The 21330-nt window shown below is 34.9% G+C and overlaps 1 protein-coding gene across 3 annotated transcripts in view; it reads right to left on the bottom strand.

The window, feature by feature from the left end:
• The window catches only part of LOC106466087, a 101331-nt gene that overhangs the window by 43391 nt on the left and 36610 nt on the right, over positions 1 to 21330 (bottom strand). For all 3 annotated transcript variants that reach the window (XM_022394040.1, XM_013926330.2, XM_022394041.1), the window contains exon 3: positions 16383 to 16951. In XM_022394040.1, the coding sequence (XP_022249748.1) occupies positions 16383 to 16951 (569 nt within the window). The remainder of the gene's footprint in view (positions 1 to 16382; positions 16952 to 21330) is intronic.

The raw sequence follows: 21330 nt of genomic DNA, 5'->3' as shown, positions 1-21330 counted from the left end.
GTATAATTTCTAACCTAACTGAAACTATAATTAATATAGATATGTTAGTTATATGAGATTTTAGAGTTTTGTCAGAATTATTCAATTAAACATTCATATAAATACCTATAGTTGTAAGATTTCACACTAGAATATGTTGAAATACATGTAAAAGCTGTAGTAAAATATGTGTAATTTTTATGTAAATTTAATGCAGTTATTTGTGAATTTCTTCAGTAAATTTGAAAAGAAAAATATTATAGCTGCACCTTTACCGCTTACTCTAAAAATTGCTGTATCGATTTTGATAAGGCTTAACGACTACGAATGTACTTTCGAAAAATCAACTTTAAATGACGAGCTTTGTTCATTTCCAGAAATATGCAGTGAAGCCATATAAAGCGATATTTATATTTCGAAAATGACTGCCAGAAAAGGAAAAAAAAATTCTTTCTATTCAATCTGGTTTCTAGATAACGAATGATTCTCCAACCTAAAAATTACCAAAAGATGGTTTAAAAAATACTGGAGCAACGTGCTGGCGTACCAAGAACCACGTTTCATACAAATGCGTAGCGTTTAAGTGAATCTTTTTTTTTCTATTGGATTTGTTTCTAGACAGTGAAATTTGAAGTGTGAGTGAGTTTTTTGTCACAATTTGTAAAGCTAAAGAATAAAAAAAATCAGCTGCTTGTGAAGTATAAAAATCTGATGAGGTTGAAATCGTTCTTAGTATACACCAGGCCAGTTCGGCGAATGAGGAGGAGCGCATCCAACCTGCCTATTACCCAGCCAATAATTTGTTTGGCCTTGATATGCAGTCAAAATCCTTCATAACCCTAGGGCATTTATTGGAAGAGGCACGGATACATTTCCATAAACCTGTCTATTTACACACAGAAAGTGAGTGTTATAAAACGTCCAGACATTTCCCCCTAGGCTTATTTCCTCTTTGCAGAATACATACCTTGGTTATCCTTCGTTTAAAACCAGTTACATTACATCAGTAGAAATATTAAACGGACGTTATCTGTGATCCTTTAGACGTTCCACGTTTGCAACAGCATTAGAAAAATCGTTATTAAATATTAAAACTATGTTTAAGGAAATACGTATATTCTAAGTCGTGTTAACAACTGTGCAGGTAATTTACATTTCTAACTTGAACAACACTTTATGCGACACAAGGGCTAAACGGACAGGTCAGAAACCTTAAGGCTCAGGTAAAGCCGTCCGTGATTTAGAACTGCCGACCACAGAAATGGCAACCGGTCAGCAGAGCCTGCAACCTACAAGAATACTCTTAAGCGAATATGGCGCTCATAGCTGAAATACGGAGCGTATTGATTAGTATATGGCGGTCTCAAACCTTGGACCTTCCGGTACATAATTCGGTACGCTAACCACTAGGCCTAATACAAAGCTGAGCAAGTCATTGAATTTTGCTATTACAAATTGAAATAAAAGTATAAAATTCCGACATTTTTGTTCAGATCTAAAAATAATACAATATTTAGTAGTTGTGAAGAAAAATAATAAGATGATATCGAAAATGTTCTTCATTTTATTCCTGCGTTGTCGATAAACCAGAGCGTGCAATATAAGCGGTGACACGAAAAGTAGTGTTCTGAAATACATCCTGAGGCATCACATAATATGCATTTAATTAGTACTTGTTCATTAAAAAAAATAAGAATAAGGATATGATTTTGTAATTCTCATTTTCTTATATAGTGTCGAGATTAGAAAGAAAGGACTGATATCAAACTGAAATGATTTCGCAGACATAAACAAAACAATAATCGAGTCAACAAAAGGATTCAAGTGATATGGTATCTCGCTAAGAGTTAACAAAAGGATTCAAGTGGCATGGAATCTCGCTAAGAGTCAACAAAAGGATTCAAGTGACATGGTATCTCGCTAAGAATTAACAAAAGGACTCAAGTGACATGGAACCTCTCTAAGAGTCAACAAAAGGATTCAAGTGACATGGAATCTCGCTAAGATCATCACTTAATATGTTGTTAACATGAAAATTGCTGCAAACAAATGGATAGAATGCGATTTTATTTATTCATGTGACCTCACAAATCACACGACCTCTAAGTTACTCAAGAAAGGTTACCACTCTAGGTCAAGTCAACCACGATATAAGAGTGTGACGCACCTCGTCCTCTGATACAGTTAATATAGCCAAAGTAGACTATTGTTTAGCGACGTCAGTGGAGTAAAAAAGAAGAATAAACAGTTAACGCTAATTTATTCTCTTCCTTTAAAATCCAATTATATTTCTATCAGATTTACACAAAGGCGCATGTTAGCTGAAGGAACAAGAAGAACTGGAAGATTGGATATGTGAAATTATGTATTTTTGAACTTGGATATTTCACATTCCACTTTTATAAGATTTGACATGTCGTTTTTCTTTCTAAACTTTGGCCTTTTACTTGACATATTAAGCACATTAATATCATTGGCTACATTACATGATTTATTAGTAAAATTAGAAGTTTAAAAACATTTGGAATTATCAATAAAGTTTGTTTCGGAATGTTAACGCAAAGCTACACAAACGGCTATCTGGTAATAGCCGTCCCTATTCTTGAACTAAAAGGCAGCTTGGTCAACAACTCTGGGTCACTCTAGTTTGATCGAAAACTGGGATTTGGTCGTCATTCTATAAACGCATCCACAGCACCAAAGTGCGAAGCGAGTTTTTGCAGCAACGGGTTCAGTAAAGTAACGCAGAGTGTATAGCAGAAAATGATATATATATATATATCCACGTTTGTCAGCAACATTAGAGCTCAGGTAAGCTAATCCAGTAGATAGAAAGTCACAAAGTGGTTGGTCTACAATGCTTTTTTGAAAATAAAGGCCGATGTTCGAAGTCTGGAACTGGTTACTAAATCCAAAAAGACAAGACAGTAAGATGCTATGTCGTCAGATTACAAAGAGAAGGCTGATCTGATGTCTGTTAATGTTATTATTTGTGGTTCCAGCCAGACGATAACAGTTACCATCATACGCCACGACTCAGAGAAGAATGTAGAAAGACATAAACACAATTTCTAAAAAGGTACATTTTCGTCCAGACCACACGAGGAACTAATTACATACATCAAATTTACCTTGGCAGCGGAACTGCCCGTTATTCCTACCTTGACTTTATCGCTCTTCAGATATAAATGTAGGATTTTGTACAGGATTTGGTGCAGTATGCTTAGGCAAACAAAGTGTGTGTCAGTATAGTCTTTTGACATCAGTGTAAACTGACAGTCTAATAACAGTACAGATTGTTGACATCAGTGTAAACTGACAGTCCAATAACAGTACAAATTGTTGTACATCAATAGTAAACTTACAGTCCAATAACAGTACAAATTTTTGACATCAATGTAAACTGATAATCCAATAACAGTACAGATTGTTGACATCAATGTAAACTGATAGTCCAATAACAGTACAGATTGTTGCCATCAGTGTAAACACATAGTCCAATAACAGTACAGATTGTTGACATCAGTGTAAACTGACAGTCCAATAACAGTACAGATTGTTGACATCAGTGTAAACTGATAGTCCATTAACCGTACAGATTGTTGACATCAATGTAAATGATAGTCCAATAACAGTACAGATTGTTGACATCAATGTAAACTGATAGTCCAGCAACCGTACATATTGTTAAAATTAGTGTAAACTGATAGTCCAGAAACCGTGAAGACATCAGCGTAAACTAAAAGTCCAGTAGCTGTGCGGAAAGTTATTAACACGAGTGAAAAATAACATAAAGTAGAGAAATACATAGACATGTAAATTAAATATTGACACCAGTACAAAGATAAAAAAAAGGATTTTCGTATTTACTTACGTAGATTAACGATATTGGATAATCTTTCTTACAATAAGAACTTCTGGTCGTTTTGTATTTACAGCAAACCAAATTCAACTTAGCCATCAGTACAGCTAACTAAATGTGTCTGGCAAGAAGCAATACCCCCTCCCCCAGTACATTTACCTCAAAGTCACGGAATATGAAGGACAGAGTGACACACACACACATGACTTCCCTTTTTTGTATGACTCGTCACACTGACGTACCATACACGCTTCACCTAAACAGCACAGAATTAATCATCGTGCTGAATTCAGTTAAAGCACCTGAAGATAACTTTCCTCCCTACAACAACGTGCTAACCTTCCCGAAAACATCAACAACAACAATACACACACACACACATATATATGTATAACAGCGTTAAGTTATTAGCTAACCTTTAATACCAAGAGCGTGACGAAAATGTTGAATTTGAACGTGTTATTTTCACTTCATGTTGAGTGCATGTCAAAGTTATTTAGTTTCTGTATTACCCATCTTCTGTTCAAAGGACATCAAGGGTCTACCATTAGTTTCTTCTCTACAAACAAAACATGCTGAATACTAAAGATAGTTTGACATTATATTGTGTTCAGTAGTTCCCACAATCATCCTGTAGCTACCCAGAATCCCTCTCTCACCCACTCAAGGAAACGTATTCGTGAGTTATATAGAATCAGTAGGTTTCTCTACTTGAACTTTGGAGTTGCGTCATTACCTCTCTCTACGTTTTTAACTTACACCAACACACGTGAAAACATGTTCCTTAGTTTAACATTTAAATGACGTCACAAATAAATTTCACCAAACCTTCCCGAGCACTATAGGGAGAGAGAGCTCAGTTAATGATCTGCACACTTTTCCAGAACCATGTATGGGCTATACTTAAGGCCTTGTGTTTTCACTGTGAGGTGTTCGTCACACGTAACTAGTCTCGGTGTGTGTAAGGTATTAATAAAGTTATTTCTAATGGTAATAAGTTTGCCGATTGAGAAGTTACAACATGAAAATAAGGAAGTAAGGATCCAAAGGAAAGATTTACATGGCCCAGCACATTGAGAAGTTACAACATGAAAATAAGGAAGTAAGGATCCAAAGGAAAGATTTACATGCCTAGCACATTGAGAAGTTACAACATGAAAATAAGGAAGTAAAGATCCAAAGGAAAGATTTACATGCCTAGCACATTGAGAAGTTACAACATGAAAATAAGGAAGTAAGGATCTAAAGGAAAGATTTACATGCCTAGCACATTGAGAAGTTACAACAAGAACTAAGCATACAATTGTCCAACCAAAACTTTCACGAATCCAGCACATCGAAAAATACAACAAAAATCAACCACACAGTTGTCCGACCAAACGCTTCACATGTCCAGCACATTGAGAAGTTACAACCAAAAACAAGCGCTCAGTCATCCAACTGAAACGTTCACGCTGTAATAACAGTAGTGAAATGGAGAAGTTTATATTAGTGTAAAATCAGTGAAATACAAATGAAAACATTTAATATATTCTAGTCAATCTTTTAACTGTTACCATTTCTTTTCTTTTTTGTGAGATTGTATTTGTTTCTTATTGTAACTTCTTACCAAGCTGAACACAACATATGTCATTGTCGCTATCAAAACATACTGACTAATTCATACATAAACGCTGCTGGCAAGGAGAAATTCATCTACGTTTTACAGCTGTCAGTATAAAATATTAATAATTGTCCCAGCTATGTTGCTAGAATACATCCAAACCTATTTAACTGTTACTACCAAAGTACGCTCATGCACACTCATACAATTCTCGCTAACGTTCCCAAAAAATATATGATTCAACAATGGTCACAAATTTATGTTATTCCTATCTTCACTGTTGGTTTTGTAATAAAACATAACAAGTGTTATATTAAAATCTGTAGTTGAGGTGAAGCTTAATGCAATCTTAAAACTAATGTTTAGTATGGCTAGCAGTCAAGGTGGCGTCCAAGAAAGTGACATATTTTGATTGCTTCTCTTTGTCGGAAAGTGAAGATGGAGGTGAAAGCTAAGTTAATTTAAAACAGTTGTTAATAATAATATGCACTAACTGGAAAAAGTGGAGGGGGCATGTTCCCCTTCTGCTCTATGTGTTAGTTGCCTATGTTGTTAGGTACATATTTGCTTGTTGTTAAACACAGAGCTACGCAATGGGCTACTATGCTGTGCCTATCGAGGGTTATAAGCCCTCGGACCTAACGCTGAGCCACTCAGGGCTAGGTAAATCTTAGTATGAATATTATAATTGAGGAAAGGTAACGAAGTATTTTTTTTAAATAAGTTTTGTATTACAGATTAAATAGTGTCTCGGCAACATCACGAGATGACGTCACTTTCGTTCCCTATAAGTGGATCTTGTCAGAAACGTGTACTTGCTGACAAAAACGGAACAGTTTAGAGATCTAAAGAAGTAAAAAAAGCTCACCATATTTCGATCATTATATAATAATAGAACTATTCAATGTGCTTGACTACGGTGTTAGTCTCTCAACACGCCACTGATAATTCTAGTCGATGTTAAACTCTATTATCGTGTATTCCTTAATTACGACCAAAAATTGAGTTTATGAGCAATGAAAATTAGATTAGATTTTTTTAAATTAAGGCATAACAACGTTTTCAGTTAAAGTAGAATATCAATAACGGTTCTCATTCACCATGTCTTAGGTTTAAAACGTGGCTTACTTATTTTACTAAGAAGTCATTTTTTTTATCCTCTTACTTAATATTCCACTTTTTCTTTAACTATAACATCAAAAGAATAATACTGTACATCAATCACAAAATCTTAACTTCATACACGTCTTTTCACCATGGCAGATCTAGTCGTACTGATAAATACAAATATTTAACTTCAAAACACACACACACACACACTGGCGAACAAAATGCGTTTATCGGGTAATCAGCGCATACGTCACACCTTCTAGCGGAGAACATAGGTAAGAGGTGTCACCTCTATACCCTCAATTAAAAAAAAAAAGAGAGCCAAATATCCATATGGTGCTTTTCGTGACTACTAGCAATGGGAGAATGTGTTTCGTTTAAAATTAATGGCTTCGTGTAATATAAGATATAAACATCGGTCGTCTTTAGGCTAGGTGTCTTGTAAAGCAGCAACGTTATTCAGTCTACAAAGGTGAACCACTTGTCCAAAGCAACACATTTCTTTATTTTTCAGCACCATATGGGAGAGAAGGTCATTCGTAATTTAAAATCTTTTTCAGGTACTTAACTAAGTTTGTCACAGCTGGCCCTCTACTTAGTTCGTAGGCCACCTCAATCTAAAAATCACAGTTATGTCCTGGCAATGGCTTGCAGTCAATGAGCTTTTTTAGATGCTAAAAACGTACCAGTTGAATGGTAATTTTATCCGGAGGTAAACAGCATTATTAGCAAAACAAGATTACAAAACGGCAAAGAACCAACCGGTACACAAACACACATAATATTAACACCGGTGCACAAACACACATAATATTAACACTGGTACACAAACACACATAATATTAACACCGGTACACAAACACACATAATATTAACACTGGTACACAACCACACATAATATTAACACTGGTACACAAACACACATAATATTAACACTGGTACACAAACACACATAATATTAACACTATTAATCCTTTGGTGGAAAGATTATTCAGACAAAACAGAACATCGGAAAACGTTTAAGAATAGAAACTTGATGTCGTTAGTGTTAAGTTGGGCTAACATATAATGTTCCGATTTAAAAAATCAGGATTGGAGTTGAACAATATTGGATTTTCAATTGCACATATGATATATTTCAAGATGTGTATTTCCAAACTAAAAGAAACGTAGCTGCTGTAAATATCACTTTGGTATTTTAAATCAAACTTCAAAACTATTTTGTACTTGTAATATAAAAGACCCGATTATAAGTGTTGTATATAACACTAACCCTAAATATTTCAGTGACGATTTATATAGGTTACAGTATCACATTCGATTTTTCATATTGAAATAACTTTCCCTAAATAACAATTTCTTCATGTTTTAATAGAATATTCTCTTTAAATACCAAACTCAAATTGTTACTAACAATTAAAGTAAGATATATTTAATCATATAATTGATGCCGTTTCTGAATGACATTTGACAAAATTCAATTCTAAACACGAATCTTTAATATATCAAACAAAAGCTCAATGCTTATTTATATCAATAATTCACTTAATGTTGTTTAAGAGGAGGATTCGAACCCGAGTTTGCATAAGTATAATTACATGTTACACTAATCAAATCAGTTGTGTATGCTGTATCAATTATTTTATGCCTTTGTGAACTGAAATGATATCAATAAACCGGATAATTATATCGAGAAGCACGTGTAGCACACAAGGCTGTTTTCGTGAGTTCCAACTTGTAATTTCAAACTAATGCTTTTCAGTCCTTTAACCCCTACAGCTACCATTAACAAAACTTTCTTTGGGGTTGAATAACCAAATTTAGACTAGATTCAAGTAAATATTTCATTTTAACAAGTTTTATATTAATTTTCCACGTTTACTGTTACAAGATATACAATAGTTGTACAGTGTATGTATAACCGAGTTTTAGCATCATAAGCTACTAAAGAGGCTTGGTTAAAAAATAGATAAATAAAGCAAAGTATTTTGAACACATTAGTATCACTGATTATTACAGTCAGGACTTACAACTGATAACACTAAAACTTTCTGTAGTTAATCGTTGGAGCATTGATCATAAACTCGAAACCGTACAGGTTTGGATTCTATCTTCTGTCACTGTTTGTCGGATACTATCACGATCATTCAGTTTAAGTAAAATCACAATAGCATTATTATTATTATTTTAATTTGAACATTAACAGCACACATATAAATATCTGAAACTGTTAAACAAATATATATATATGGAAAATATTTTGTTTGTAAATCTCTGTGTTGATTTCCTCTGAAACTTGCAATGTCTCTACAAAAAATGAAACCTACCTGCGAGGCCGTCTATGGAGAGGTCTTGTTGTTGGCCAGACGAGGCTGTGTAATGTAACACAATCTCCAGATGAAACAGAGCATTGTCAGCTGAGGTAATTCCTCCATCAGCAAGAACACCGGAGAGAAGTAAGCGTAATCTTTAGTGGGCGAACATCCATTGCGAGTCAGCCAATAGCAGACCAGATGGAGCTGTAGCTGAAGGGGGTCTAAGCATGCGAGGGCAGACAGGGGCACAGTGCACTAACCTAAATCGCAAGGCAAAGCCACCACGTGCTCACGCTGGCGATGATAACCAAGCACATAAAAAACTGAGAATTACAATAACCTCGTCAGTAGATTCCGTTGTACAGGGGAATCAAGACAATAATGTTAACCAACCTCCCCCAACTTTGCATAATAAACGAACACGTGGTGGGAAGAAATGATACTATTCATAGTGACTGCCAAACAGCTTGTAAATTAACATACTTATGTAATACATGGTTTTTCATTATATAGCGATTATTCCAACGTCCTTTGCATTTACTTGTCTACTCTATCACCCTGTAACTATTTGTTCGTTATAGTTTCTCATTATCTGCATGATTAGTCAGTCTGTCTTGTACAAATCCAAATCACTCAATAAATCTGCTAAAATCTTATTTTTTCTTGAATCCACCAGAATCTCGCATTTACTGAAAGTCAGTTTTTCTTGCGTGGAATAATATCTCTCAACGTCTCTCTTATAAGACAATCTTCTCATGTTTATACCACATCGTTCATCACTTCTGTTCGTAGTCTTCTCATGTTAATACCACATCGTTCATCATTTCTGTTCTTAGTCTTCTCATGTTTATACCACATCGTTCATCATTTCTGTTCTTAGTCTTCTCATGTTTATACCACATCGTTCATCATTTCTGTTCTTAGTCTTCTCGTGTTTATACCACATCGATCATCATTTCTGTTCTTAGTCTTCTCATGTTTATACCACATCGTCATCATTTCTGTTCTTAGTCTTCTCATGTTTATATCACATCGCTCATCATTTCTGTTCTTAGTCTTCTCATGTTTATACCACATCGGATCATCCTTTCTGTTCTTTGTCTTCTCATGTTTATACCACATCGCTCATCATTTCTGTTCTTAGTCTTCTCATGTTTATACCACATCGTTCATCATTTCTGTTCTTAGTCTTCTCATGTTTATACCACATCGGATCATCATTTCTGTTCTTAGTCTTCTCATGTTTATACCACATCGGATCATCATTTCTGTTCTTAGCCTTCTCATGTTTATACCACATCGGATCATCATTTCTGTTCTTAGTCTTCTCATGTTTATACCACATCGATCATCATTTCTTTTCTTAGTTTTCTCATGTTTATACCACATCGGATCATCATTTCTGTTCTTAGTCTTGTCATGTTTATACCACATCGGATCATCATTTCTGTTCTTAGTCTTCTCATGTTTATACCACATCGGATCATCATTTCTATTCTTAGTCTTCTCATGTATATACCACATCGTTCATCATTTCTGTTCTTAGTCTTCTCATGTTTATACCACATCGGTCATCATTTCTGTTCTTAGTCTTCTCATGTTTATACCACATCGTTCATCATTTCTGTTCTTAGTCTTCTCATGTTTAACATACCGCTCAATATCTCTACTCTGACTCACTTTTACTTGGCTCGATCTTCACCTCTCTAGTCAATATTTTGTCAGTATTATTATTTGTTTCCTATTATTGTAAGTCCTTATATCTATCTTTTTATGACTAGTATATGCCAAACTATCCCTCATCATCATCGTAGTTATCCACATTATTGAATGTCAATCCTTTTCTAAATCATATTTGTTTCTCTTTTAATTAATCTAATTATAATTGTGGTAAGCTTCCGAATTAGAAATCTTACATTAAACACACAATGAAACGAAATATTATTAATTCTAAACTATTCTCTATGAACAATGAGTAATACATATAAATATAGGCCTAATATCTGAATGTTGAAAAAAAAAACATCTGTCTCTCACACGCAAAACAATCTTAGTACAGTTTACATTCATATCTTTTTATAACTTTTCATGTATAACGTTTTTCTACATTCCGGTTTCCTATTATTGTTTTAAAGATTCAATATGACTTTCATTCATCCCCATCTTTACTTTATTTATTACTGTCATGTGTATAATAATCTTTCTTCCATTTAGCATGTTTCATTCTTTCATATCTTTTCTTCCTCCGTCTCTTTCAACCACATTACTTCTTTTGTAATCACTATGTCTGCATAATTATCTTTATCGTCATTGCTACTTAGTTTTTTAATTATATTATTTCGACTATTTTTTTACCGTCCTTCCTTCTTCCTTTCATTTCTGTTTCACGCAATTTCAAACCGAATTGTGAGATATAATACACTCAAACATAAAGATTCGTTGTTGTTTTTCTGGTTTCTATCTATCATTTTCCCACTAAAATTGCACCGGTTATGCTCTGGCGATTCCAAATTAGTGACTTTGTTCTATTTACTTTATCATTTTTTGTTCTAACATTTTTTTCTATTTCCCAGATGCTCATAGCATCATGAAGAATGCAAACTATTTTTAATGAACAACAAAACATGATCTATTAAATATATATATCTTCCACTTGAAGTCCAGCTTTCACTTGTTTAATTATCAACACAGAACATAATTTGTCTTTAAAAAGACAGAAAGAAAAGATATTTGACATTTAAAGCATATCCTCAACTAATTAAACTTTTTTTGAAGCATATTCACTGTGTGATTGCCATGTTATCTACTTTGTAAGGCTTACTTACGACAGTTAGTGATAAACTTCTATTCGTTGGTCATATAATTTTTCAGAAATAATTTAAATTATATCTTAAGATATTTCACGACCTCACACAACATGTCCTGATATGAAGACAAATTTCAAAGGAGAGGCACATATTCTGAGTAAATAACTTATGTTACAAAGGGGAGCGCGATGACAAAATGATATCAAAGTTGTAACTAGGGAAACAGAAAATTGATTATCCATGGGGGCAAATACCCCTTGCCCGCCTTGCGGACGCCCATGATATCTAGCTAAGGAACACAAATATTATATAAAAACTCGGCAATTCTACAAGTTTAGAAATATAGTCTGCTTGGTACACTAGCAGATAAGGCGTACGCCCTCACCCCCTCCTCGCCAAACAAAAAGCTAAGGTTATCTCCGGAGCCGGGGGCATATGACCGCTTTCCATAGAATCTTGTCACAGTAGGTGATACCTCCTATTTAAACATCCTGGACCATCTAGTGCCAGGCCTGGCATGGCCTGGAGGTTAGGGCGCTCGACTCGCAATCTGTGAGTCGCGGGCTCAAATCCTTGTCATCGAACATGCTCATCCTTTCAACCGTGGAGGCGTTATAATATGACGTTCAATCCCACTATTATTTGGTAAAACAATGGCCCAAGAGCTGGTGGTGAGTGGTATCCTCTAATCTATCACTTTTAAATTAAGGACAGCTAGCACAAATAGCTCTCGTGTAGCTTTGCGCAAAATTCTAAACGAATCAAACCAAACAAACCACCTAGTATCAAGCATATGTAGGCCAAAGTACAACAGGACACAGCCTAATATGGAGGGTTAATCGCAATTTAGAAAAACGATTAAATGTCCCGTGTTGTCCTTGGAGCTACTTCCTCATCATCAACCATGATGATGAATGGTCAGCCACGCACCTTGAGAGGCTTTCTTCAGACACTACTGTATGTAGACATTGACTAACAAGACCCGGGAAAGTCAAATGCACAGAAGCCCGTGGGTGCACAGTTGGGTAATTTACAGACGTACATATCTGTCAGAGAGGAGGTTTGCAGGAATAACGGTTTAATTTGCTGTGGTCCGTGGAAACGATGTTTGATGCTTTATCTTGGTAGAGCCACATCTTTTTAGCATCCTGGTCAAACAGTTTCATCTCGAATAATTTGTGTTTATACGTTTTCCTGACAGTAATTAGACTTCACCTTCTGCTTTACTGTTTCCATTGTAAGATAAACCAGTGAACTTTAGCAATTTTAGTGGCAGTCCTGTGCGTGATGGGGTGCTGTTCAGGGGGTTTTACACCCTCATATGCAGGTGCTGGTCTTCCTTTGTCGATGCTATTCAGAATGTTTTAGATATTCTGAGATCTTAAGCGCGAAGATAAATAATAACATGTAAGGATATGTCAACCACACTCTATCTGTCATACCTAGTGCTGACGAGGCCTTTCGTCCAATACCAGTTGATTTTGAACTTAGCGTTCTCCAGACCATGCATATTTCTAATATTTCACTTTACAAATATTTTCCCTGTGAAATAACTGTGAGTTACTCCTCCAGATATAAGTCTACCTATAGCGACATTGCACTGTCGAATGATGGAAATTTGCCGTGAATCAATAAATTGTTCTTATAAATATATTGTTCTATACTACCTTATTACTTGCTACGATGACATTATTAGATTTAATTGTTTATACAATATCAAACGATCACACGAAAGTAAACAAACAATTTATAAAATAAATATAAATGTTTTTTTGTTGTTGTTGTTTTTCGAAAAAATATAAATGTTCCTATTATTGATTTTTTTTACATAATGTTATTTCTGAATTTAACAAGATTAAAATATTTATCAAAATTGTAAATATGCTAATCATAGGACTGAACACGTCATGATATTCGTCAAGTAACTGGTGTTGGTTAGACATAGGTCGTCAGTTTTTCATAATATGAACTAAGCATGAAAACATACAAATTGGTGTAAAATAAACTTGCTAAAGTTTCACGGTAAAAAACTAACACATAATCCGTGATATCTAAAATATTTCATTGATTTTCGTTTTTCCTTCTTTCACAATATAGCGGAAACCACACAAGAGCTGTTTCTAATTTTAAACTGATGGACTAGATGGAAGGCACCTAGTCAACAGCGCGTATCGATAACACTCGAGTTATTCTTGTCTGATCAAATAGTGGGATTTGACCGTCACTTTTATAGTACACCCATGACCACAAAGCTAGTTTTAACGGCAGCGGGTCGCGAACCGTGAATCCTGTAATTCACAGTCTGGGCATGTTCGGCCACTTGATGCTAGTTACAAGAATTATAATAAACTTTCCAAAAACAACAACAACATAAATATACATAAGTATTATGCAAATCATATTTTGAATACGTTCAGGCTGGGTGCATAAAAGCAACTTTTCCTTCAAAGTTTGCCATATTTTCTAGAAGTAACGACTGTTGAAACCTATGATCTGTTGTTTTTTTTTTGTGAAGTGAAACCATTTTGGTGGTAACCAAGTACAAATAAAATTACATCTACAACTCATTCAAAGGGAAACACTTTATAATTAAAGGTAATTGTATTGAAAAACACTACACTGTCACTCTTGGATTTCATTTTGAAATGTGTATCATTAATCTAGTGGACTTTCGATCATATCTACATAAGATCAGAAATGTGATTAACTTACTTTTGAAAACCCTTAATTTCATTTTAATTGCAAATTACGAGTTTGTTTCAGATTTTCGCGCAAAGCTACACAAGGGCCATCCACGCATAGCCGCCCCTAATTTTGAACTGATAGACTAGAAAGAGCATATTATTGTAGTAATTTGATCTTTATCTTATGCAGTATATTGGGTTAGTTTCACGAAACAATAACAATATACCCTATATCTCGTTTTTGGTTACCATAAAGCAACCGTTTATAACGTATTCATATTTCTGTGCTCTGAAAAAACGTATACCCACAACTAAAGTACACCGCAACAGGCAAGAAGTGCTGCGGTTTGATATTTTAAGATCCGCATTTTTAATACAAAAACAAATGCAAATATGTTGAAAACAAACGTGTGCGTGTATTTATTTGTGATAATTGAAATAACACAAGAACTTTATTAGTCTCTATTAGAATCGGTTAAAAAGATAATAGTGAGCAATGAAAACACGAAAATATTGAACTTAAACAAGAAACACAAATTCAGCTTACATAATTAATGTACACTAGCCACAGTATGCTAAACCGATTCCCATAAAACTAGTAACGATAACTTACATTTTATACTAGCATCAAATACACGTGCTCTATTGCGGGGTTCAAAGGCACTCTCATGATTCACAGACCACTATTCACAATTAGTTCTACAGTTACCCCAAGGGGATCCGGATCCGAAAATAAAAACTGTAAGGACACCCGCCCGTGTGTCAAGTTTGATCCTGCTAGTTTGTGAGAGAGGATAGTAACATAATTTCTAAAATTGCGACCAGGGATCCCGAAGAGAGGAGGGGTGGCAGAAATATAAAATCCGATGTCAGATTTTAGTTCACCAACCCTGCAAACCTATCCAAATCATGCTTGGGTGACCTTCCGTGCGCATTTTAGCCCCCTTGTTATCCCAAATAAATAAGGGTATATAAATAAGGCCACCCGAGCCGTCTACCAAGTTTGGCTCTACTAGATACAAAACTGTGGGAGATATTCGCGGATAAACATGTTCACAAATACACAACGTGAATTAATATAGGATAATTTTAGGCTTACAACAATAAGATGAGATTTGATCAATTTCGTGTATTTTTAAGAATATGAGATTTGATCAGTTACGCGTATTTTTAAGTATATGTGATTTGATTAATTAAGTGTACTTTTAAGTATATGAGATTTGATCAATGAAATATATTTTTAAATATATGAGATTTGATCAATTAAGTGTATTTTAAGTATGAGATTTAATCATCAAATCTCATATACTTAAAAATACACGCAACTGATCAAATCTCATATACTTAAAAATACACTTAATTGATCAAATCTCATATACTTAAAAATACACGCAACTAGTTGCGTGTATTTTTAAGTAAATGAGATTTGATTAGTTGCGTGTATTTTTAAGTAAATGAGATTTGATCAGTTGCTTGTATTTTTAAGTATATGAGATTTTATCAGTTGCGTGTATTTTTAAGTATATGAGATTTGATCAGTTGCGTGTATTTTTAAGTATACGAGATTTTATCAGTTGCGTGTATTTTTAAGTATATGAGATTTGATCAGTTGCGTGTAGTTTTAAGTATACGAGATTTGATCAGTTGCGTGTATTTTTAAGTATATGTTGTGACAAAGGAAAACTGAACAAGTTTTCTACTTAAGCTTCAAAATACTGATTGTCGTTTTGCAATTCTATTAGAATGTGTTTAAGAGTTCTCTATCTCGAAATATTAAATATAGTGAGGTAAGTTTACTTTATTAACATATTTTTCTTTCATTATCAGGGTTGGAGTTCATTCATGAAATACTATTTATAAAACAATATTTGAGAAAGATACAGATTTAATACTGAGATGTATAAAGGTGTTTGTTTGTTTTACTCAGGTTGGGTGAACTCGATAGCGTCAAGCTTCTGCCTATGGCAATAGAAAAACAGACACATAATATATAAATACTGAGCTATAAATGTCACTCCTTACCTTGGCAAACATCAAGGTTTCTGAAATCAGGACGACAGCCAGTGGTACTCTCATTCTCTTGCTTGTCATTATGTATAAGATGACCCTTTATTTCGTGATTCTCTTTTGTTTTTACTCTGCTGTCAAGTGATAGCTCTTGGCCAGACCTGTTCTCTTCTTTCTCAGAATGGAAAGCAAATGTCAACAACAGTCTGTCGTCCTGCTGGCTCGTCAATGTGAACGAGTTTTGGTCTATGGATGAGCTTTCCGAGAAGTGGTTAGTTAATTCCACCTGATTATTGCTTGCTAATGGCTCGTTGGCTGCTGCAAATGTCAAACATTCAGAAACATGTTTTCGATTCCCAGTAGCAAGCACAACCTTTCTGTTAGGGAGCGGACATTCTTCGTCTCTCTTTAGGGATTTGTCTTTATTTTCGAAGCTTAAGAAATGTTCATGTTTTTTCTTGTACCAATTTATGCCACACATTTGATCCTTTGGTGAGCTATGTGTAGCCGAAATCTTGGGTTCGAAGCAGACGACTGGTTCATTAACTAACCGATTTTCTTTTGTTTCTGCTTCACTTTTACACCTAACAAAAGGGAGTTACTAATTAAAAGTATGCAACGAGAGTGAAGGAAGCATGCAGGAAAAAGTTACAATTCACTACACTTTTACACAAAGTAAAACAAAACTATTTATGAATAAAAAAGTATCATTATAAGAGCTGAACATCAAAGATATAATACCAATTACACAGTTTAACAAGGCTGAAAAAGTACTTTAAAACCCATACTATAGGAAAATAATATGGTTTGTTTGTAATTAAGCACAAAACTACACAATGGGCTATCTGTGCACTGCCCACCACGGGTATCGAAACCCGGATTCTAGCGTTGTAAGTCCGCAGATATACCGCTGTGCCACTGGGAGGCAAGACTATGGAGGGAATACACATGATAAAATATATTTATATGCGATATTCAGTATTTTGTGCAGAAAATTCACGCAAAATGATCTACTTTGGTCAACTCTTCGTGTGTATATTTTACACCAAACGGAATTTTAAATTCTCAATTTAAGATCGATGATTTTTGGACAAGTATTTATAATCCACAATGTTAATGAAGATAAGCTAGTCTAATTAGCTATCTTTTTTAAATGTTCTTCTGTTATTCTTTTTTGTTGTTGTTTTTTAATGCTACACACCCTGCTTCATTGGATACCTCCATCCACGTTACTGGCAGTTTTTACTAGTACACTCGCAATCTCCTCAATACAATGAAAGGATTACATTCTCTGAAAATAATCTTACACCAGTTTTATAAGGTTATTCCATAATACATATCCACCCTATAGATTTTTACTGTTTGCTTGTTTGTTTTTGAATTTCGCGCAAAGCTACACGAGGGCTATCTGCGCTAGCCGTCCCTAATTTAGCAGTGTAAGACTAGAGGGAAGGTAGCTAGTCATCACCACCCACCGCCAACTCTTGGGCTACTCTGTTACCAACAAATAGTGGGATTGACCGTCATATTATAACACCCCCACGGCTGAAAGGGCGAGCATGTTTGGTGTGACGGGGATTCGAACCCGCGACCCTCAGATTGCGAGTCGAGCGCCCTAACCACCTGGCCATGTCGGGCCAGATTTTTACTGTAGCTAAGGGAATCTAACGCACAGCTTAGCCTTACTAGGCTAAAATCGGTGTGATAACTTTTAAGTAGATTTTTAGCTTACCTACTGTTTTTCTTCTATTTTTTACGTTGTTGTGAAAACATGTACACACTGATTACCAAGCTCTTTTCAGCTCAGTCTTACAGTACTATTTTTTGTTGTTTTTAGATGGTTAACGGAAATACATCTATAATAGTTACTAAAATAATAACTTGGGAATTTTGTTTAAAAATTAACCGGTTGTGGCATAGTATTAGTAAACATGCCAGGCTATGGATCCGAGAATTTATGGCTCGCGAACTGTTGCTGTGGGTGAACTATAAAAGTGATAGTCAAATCCCACTATTCGATTAGAGTAGCCCGAGAGTTGGCGGTGGGTACTGTTGACTAGCTGATTTTCCTCCAGTCTATCAATTCAAAGTTAAGGACAACTTTGTACCCTTACGTGAGTATCCGTAAAATATTGAAAAACTTATATGAAAAGCAAAACCATTCGCAAAAAAAAAAATATATATATGCTGTACGGACTAGAACATGTCTTAGTTGTCCGAGATATCTACTAATCTTATAGTTCTATACTTATATCTACGACAAAGTTACTAAGGCTGTCTGCCATCGTTCCTAATTTTGAACTACCGATCAGAGGGAAAGCTGCCAGTTAGCAGCACCCTATCAACCGCTATCCACGCTGAGGGATTGACTGCCACTTTTATAACACACTCACAACTTAAAGTACGGGGAATATTTGGTGGTATTGCACAGATTAGCTAGCTTCGGGATCAAGAGCTCTACCACAGGGTAAAGCTGTGACCATCGGTTTATCTAATTCATGTTGATGTTATAAACGTAACTTTATCATACAGTAAAACTGTTAACATCAAAATAAAAAATAAAAAATTAGCAAACACTATTTCTTCACAATTTTTAGCTCAAATTTCCCACAGATCTACCAAGCGTTCGGATTATCAATGGGGAGTAATGACGAATTGAACAAGGAGGGATAAATACAGAAATTAAAAAATTACTTCTTCATCAGTCGCTTTTTTTTTCTTTTTACGATACGTGTCAGATATGCAATTTCTAGATCTTTGGTCAAATGTTTGTTTGTTTTTGAATTTTGCGCAAAACTACACGAGTGCTATCTGCGCCAGCCGTCCCTACTTTAGCGGTGAAAGACTAGAGGTAAGGTAGCTAGTCATCATCACCCACCGCTAACTCTTGGGCTACTCTGTTACCAACAAATAGTGGGATTGAACGTCACATTATAATGCCCCCACGGCTGGAAGGGCGAGCATGTTTGGTGAGACGGAGATTCGAATCCGCGACCCTCAGATTAGTCAAATTTAAGAGATACTTCCAACTTAAAATACAATAATTACTATGAAAAAGAAAAGTATATCCAAAAAAATTGCTCTAATGATGTATTTCTTGGCCAGTGTTATATCTTTGAACAAATCATTGTGAAATTCTTGAAATTATTAAACACTTGGACGACCCAAACTGTAGAGACATTAGCCATATATTTGTTTCTCTATCTTTTTCATTTCTACAAATTTCAAGCTACAAAACAAAGTACATTTCCAGCAACAAGATAAATGACGTGAAATATAGAAAGTACGATAGATATAGCACAGCCGTGGAATATAGAAAGTACGACAGATATAGCACAGTCGTGGAATACAGAAAGTACGACAGATATAGCACAGTCGTGAAATATAGAAAGTAAGACAGATATAGCACAGCCGTGAAATATAGAAAGTACGACAGATATAGCACAGCCGTGGAATATAGAAAGTACGACAGATATAGCACAGCCGTGAAAATATCAAAATATTATACAAGCCAAATGTTTTATATAAATATTGTTCCAACCGACCACTACAGTGTTTATTGTGTTCTAACCGACCACCACAATGTTTGTTGTGTTCCAACCGACCACCACAGCGTTTGCTGTGTTCCAACAGACCACCACAGCGTTTGTTGTGTTCCAACAGACCACCACAATGTTTGTTGTGTTCTAGCCGGCCTGATCAGGTCTATATTAAGCCAAATGCATCTTTGGCAATGGATATTGCGGTTGGAATACTGTTAAACACTCTGCTTGAAAAACCCCAAGAGACTGAATGTAGTTTTAAAATATAACAGGACTAATATCAATGTCTTATGACAAGTACATGTAATTATGTTTACTCTACTTTAATTGTTGATGGACAACTGTTGATTGTTTTCGATCAAATTAACTTGTACATTCGACTTTGATAATAATAATAACAAATCCATGCCAACGATACTAAATATGACAACATATCCAATCTGAGCATCGTCAGCATTAAGTGACCAAAATAACACAATTAAAATGTTTGTATTAAAATCAGAGCTCTTCCTAAGGATTTTTTCTCAATTGTAAGATCATATTTTAACTTCATCATAATTTAATACATGACGCCTTATTGCACCTCATATATACAGGCCTAGTAACAAATGATTCAAAAAATGAAGAATATTCTAGCAAATATCTTTATTTATCAACTCTGGAATGGAATTTTATAATCTTTAATACGCTTTGCAATGATTATCTACTTGAACTTACTTATATAGATGAATTTTCAGCTGCACAAATACTTTTACAGGTGCACACTAGGAAAACACCCGATTCAAATATTTGCTTGTCTGTTACCAACAACGAAGTATCAATGCATACTATAGCTTTACTACTTTGCGTTACAGATAGTTTACGAAATTTGTATTTTATGGATTCTTGAAAAGAATCAACATTTTTATCTGTGTTGATTTGTGTGTTACGAATCTATGTCGGGTAGTTGATAGCATGTTGTAAAGGTGAAAGTCAACATCGTTAGTAGGTAAAAGTAGCCGTAAAGGCGGCGGTTGCTGCTAACCAGTTGCCCTCCCTCTGTTAAACAGTTCTAAGTTAAGGATGGTTAAGCCTGAATTTTGTAGAGTCTAACCTTTTCGTTTAGTTCAAATGTTGCACAAGTGACGTTCAGGTTGAAAATACGAAACATAAAATGAGGGTTATGAATTCCTACAACGAAGTATCAAAACTCTAAAACTACTTTGTTTGTTATGAATTCCACCAACGAAGTATCAAAGTTCTAGAAAAACTACTTTGTGTGTTACGAATCCCTACAACGAAGTATCAAAGTTCTAGAAAAACTACTTTGTGTGTTACGAATCCCTACAACGAAGTATCAAAGTCTTACAAACTAATTTTTATCTTACCAATGTTTACAATAAAGTTCCAAAGCTCTAACAAGATGACTGTGTGTGTTACAA

This window comes from Limulus polyphemus, unplaced genomic scaffold, assembly GCF_000517525.1.
Source record: "Limulus polyphemus unplaced genomic scaffold, Limulus_polyphemus-2.1.2 Scaffold2146, whole genome shotgun sequence".
Classification (NCBI taxonomy): domain Eukaryota; kingdom Metazoa; phylum Arthropoda; class Merostomata; order Xiphosura; family Limulidae; genus Limulus; species Limulus polyphemus.
This window is presented reverse-complemented; position numbering and strand designations above follow the sequence as displayed.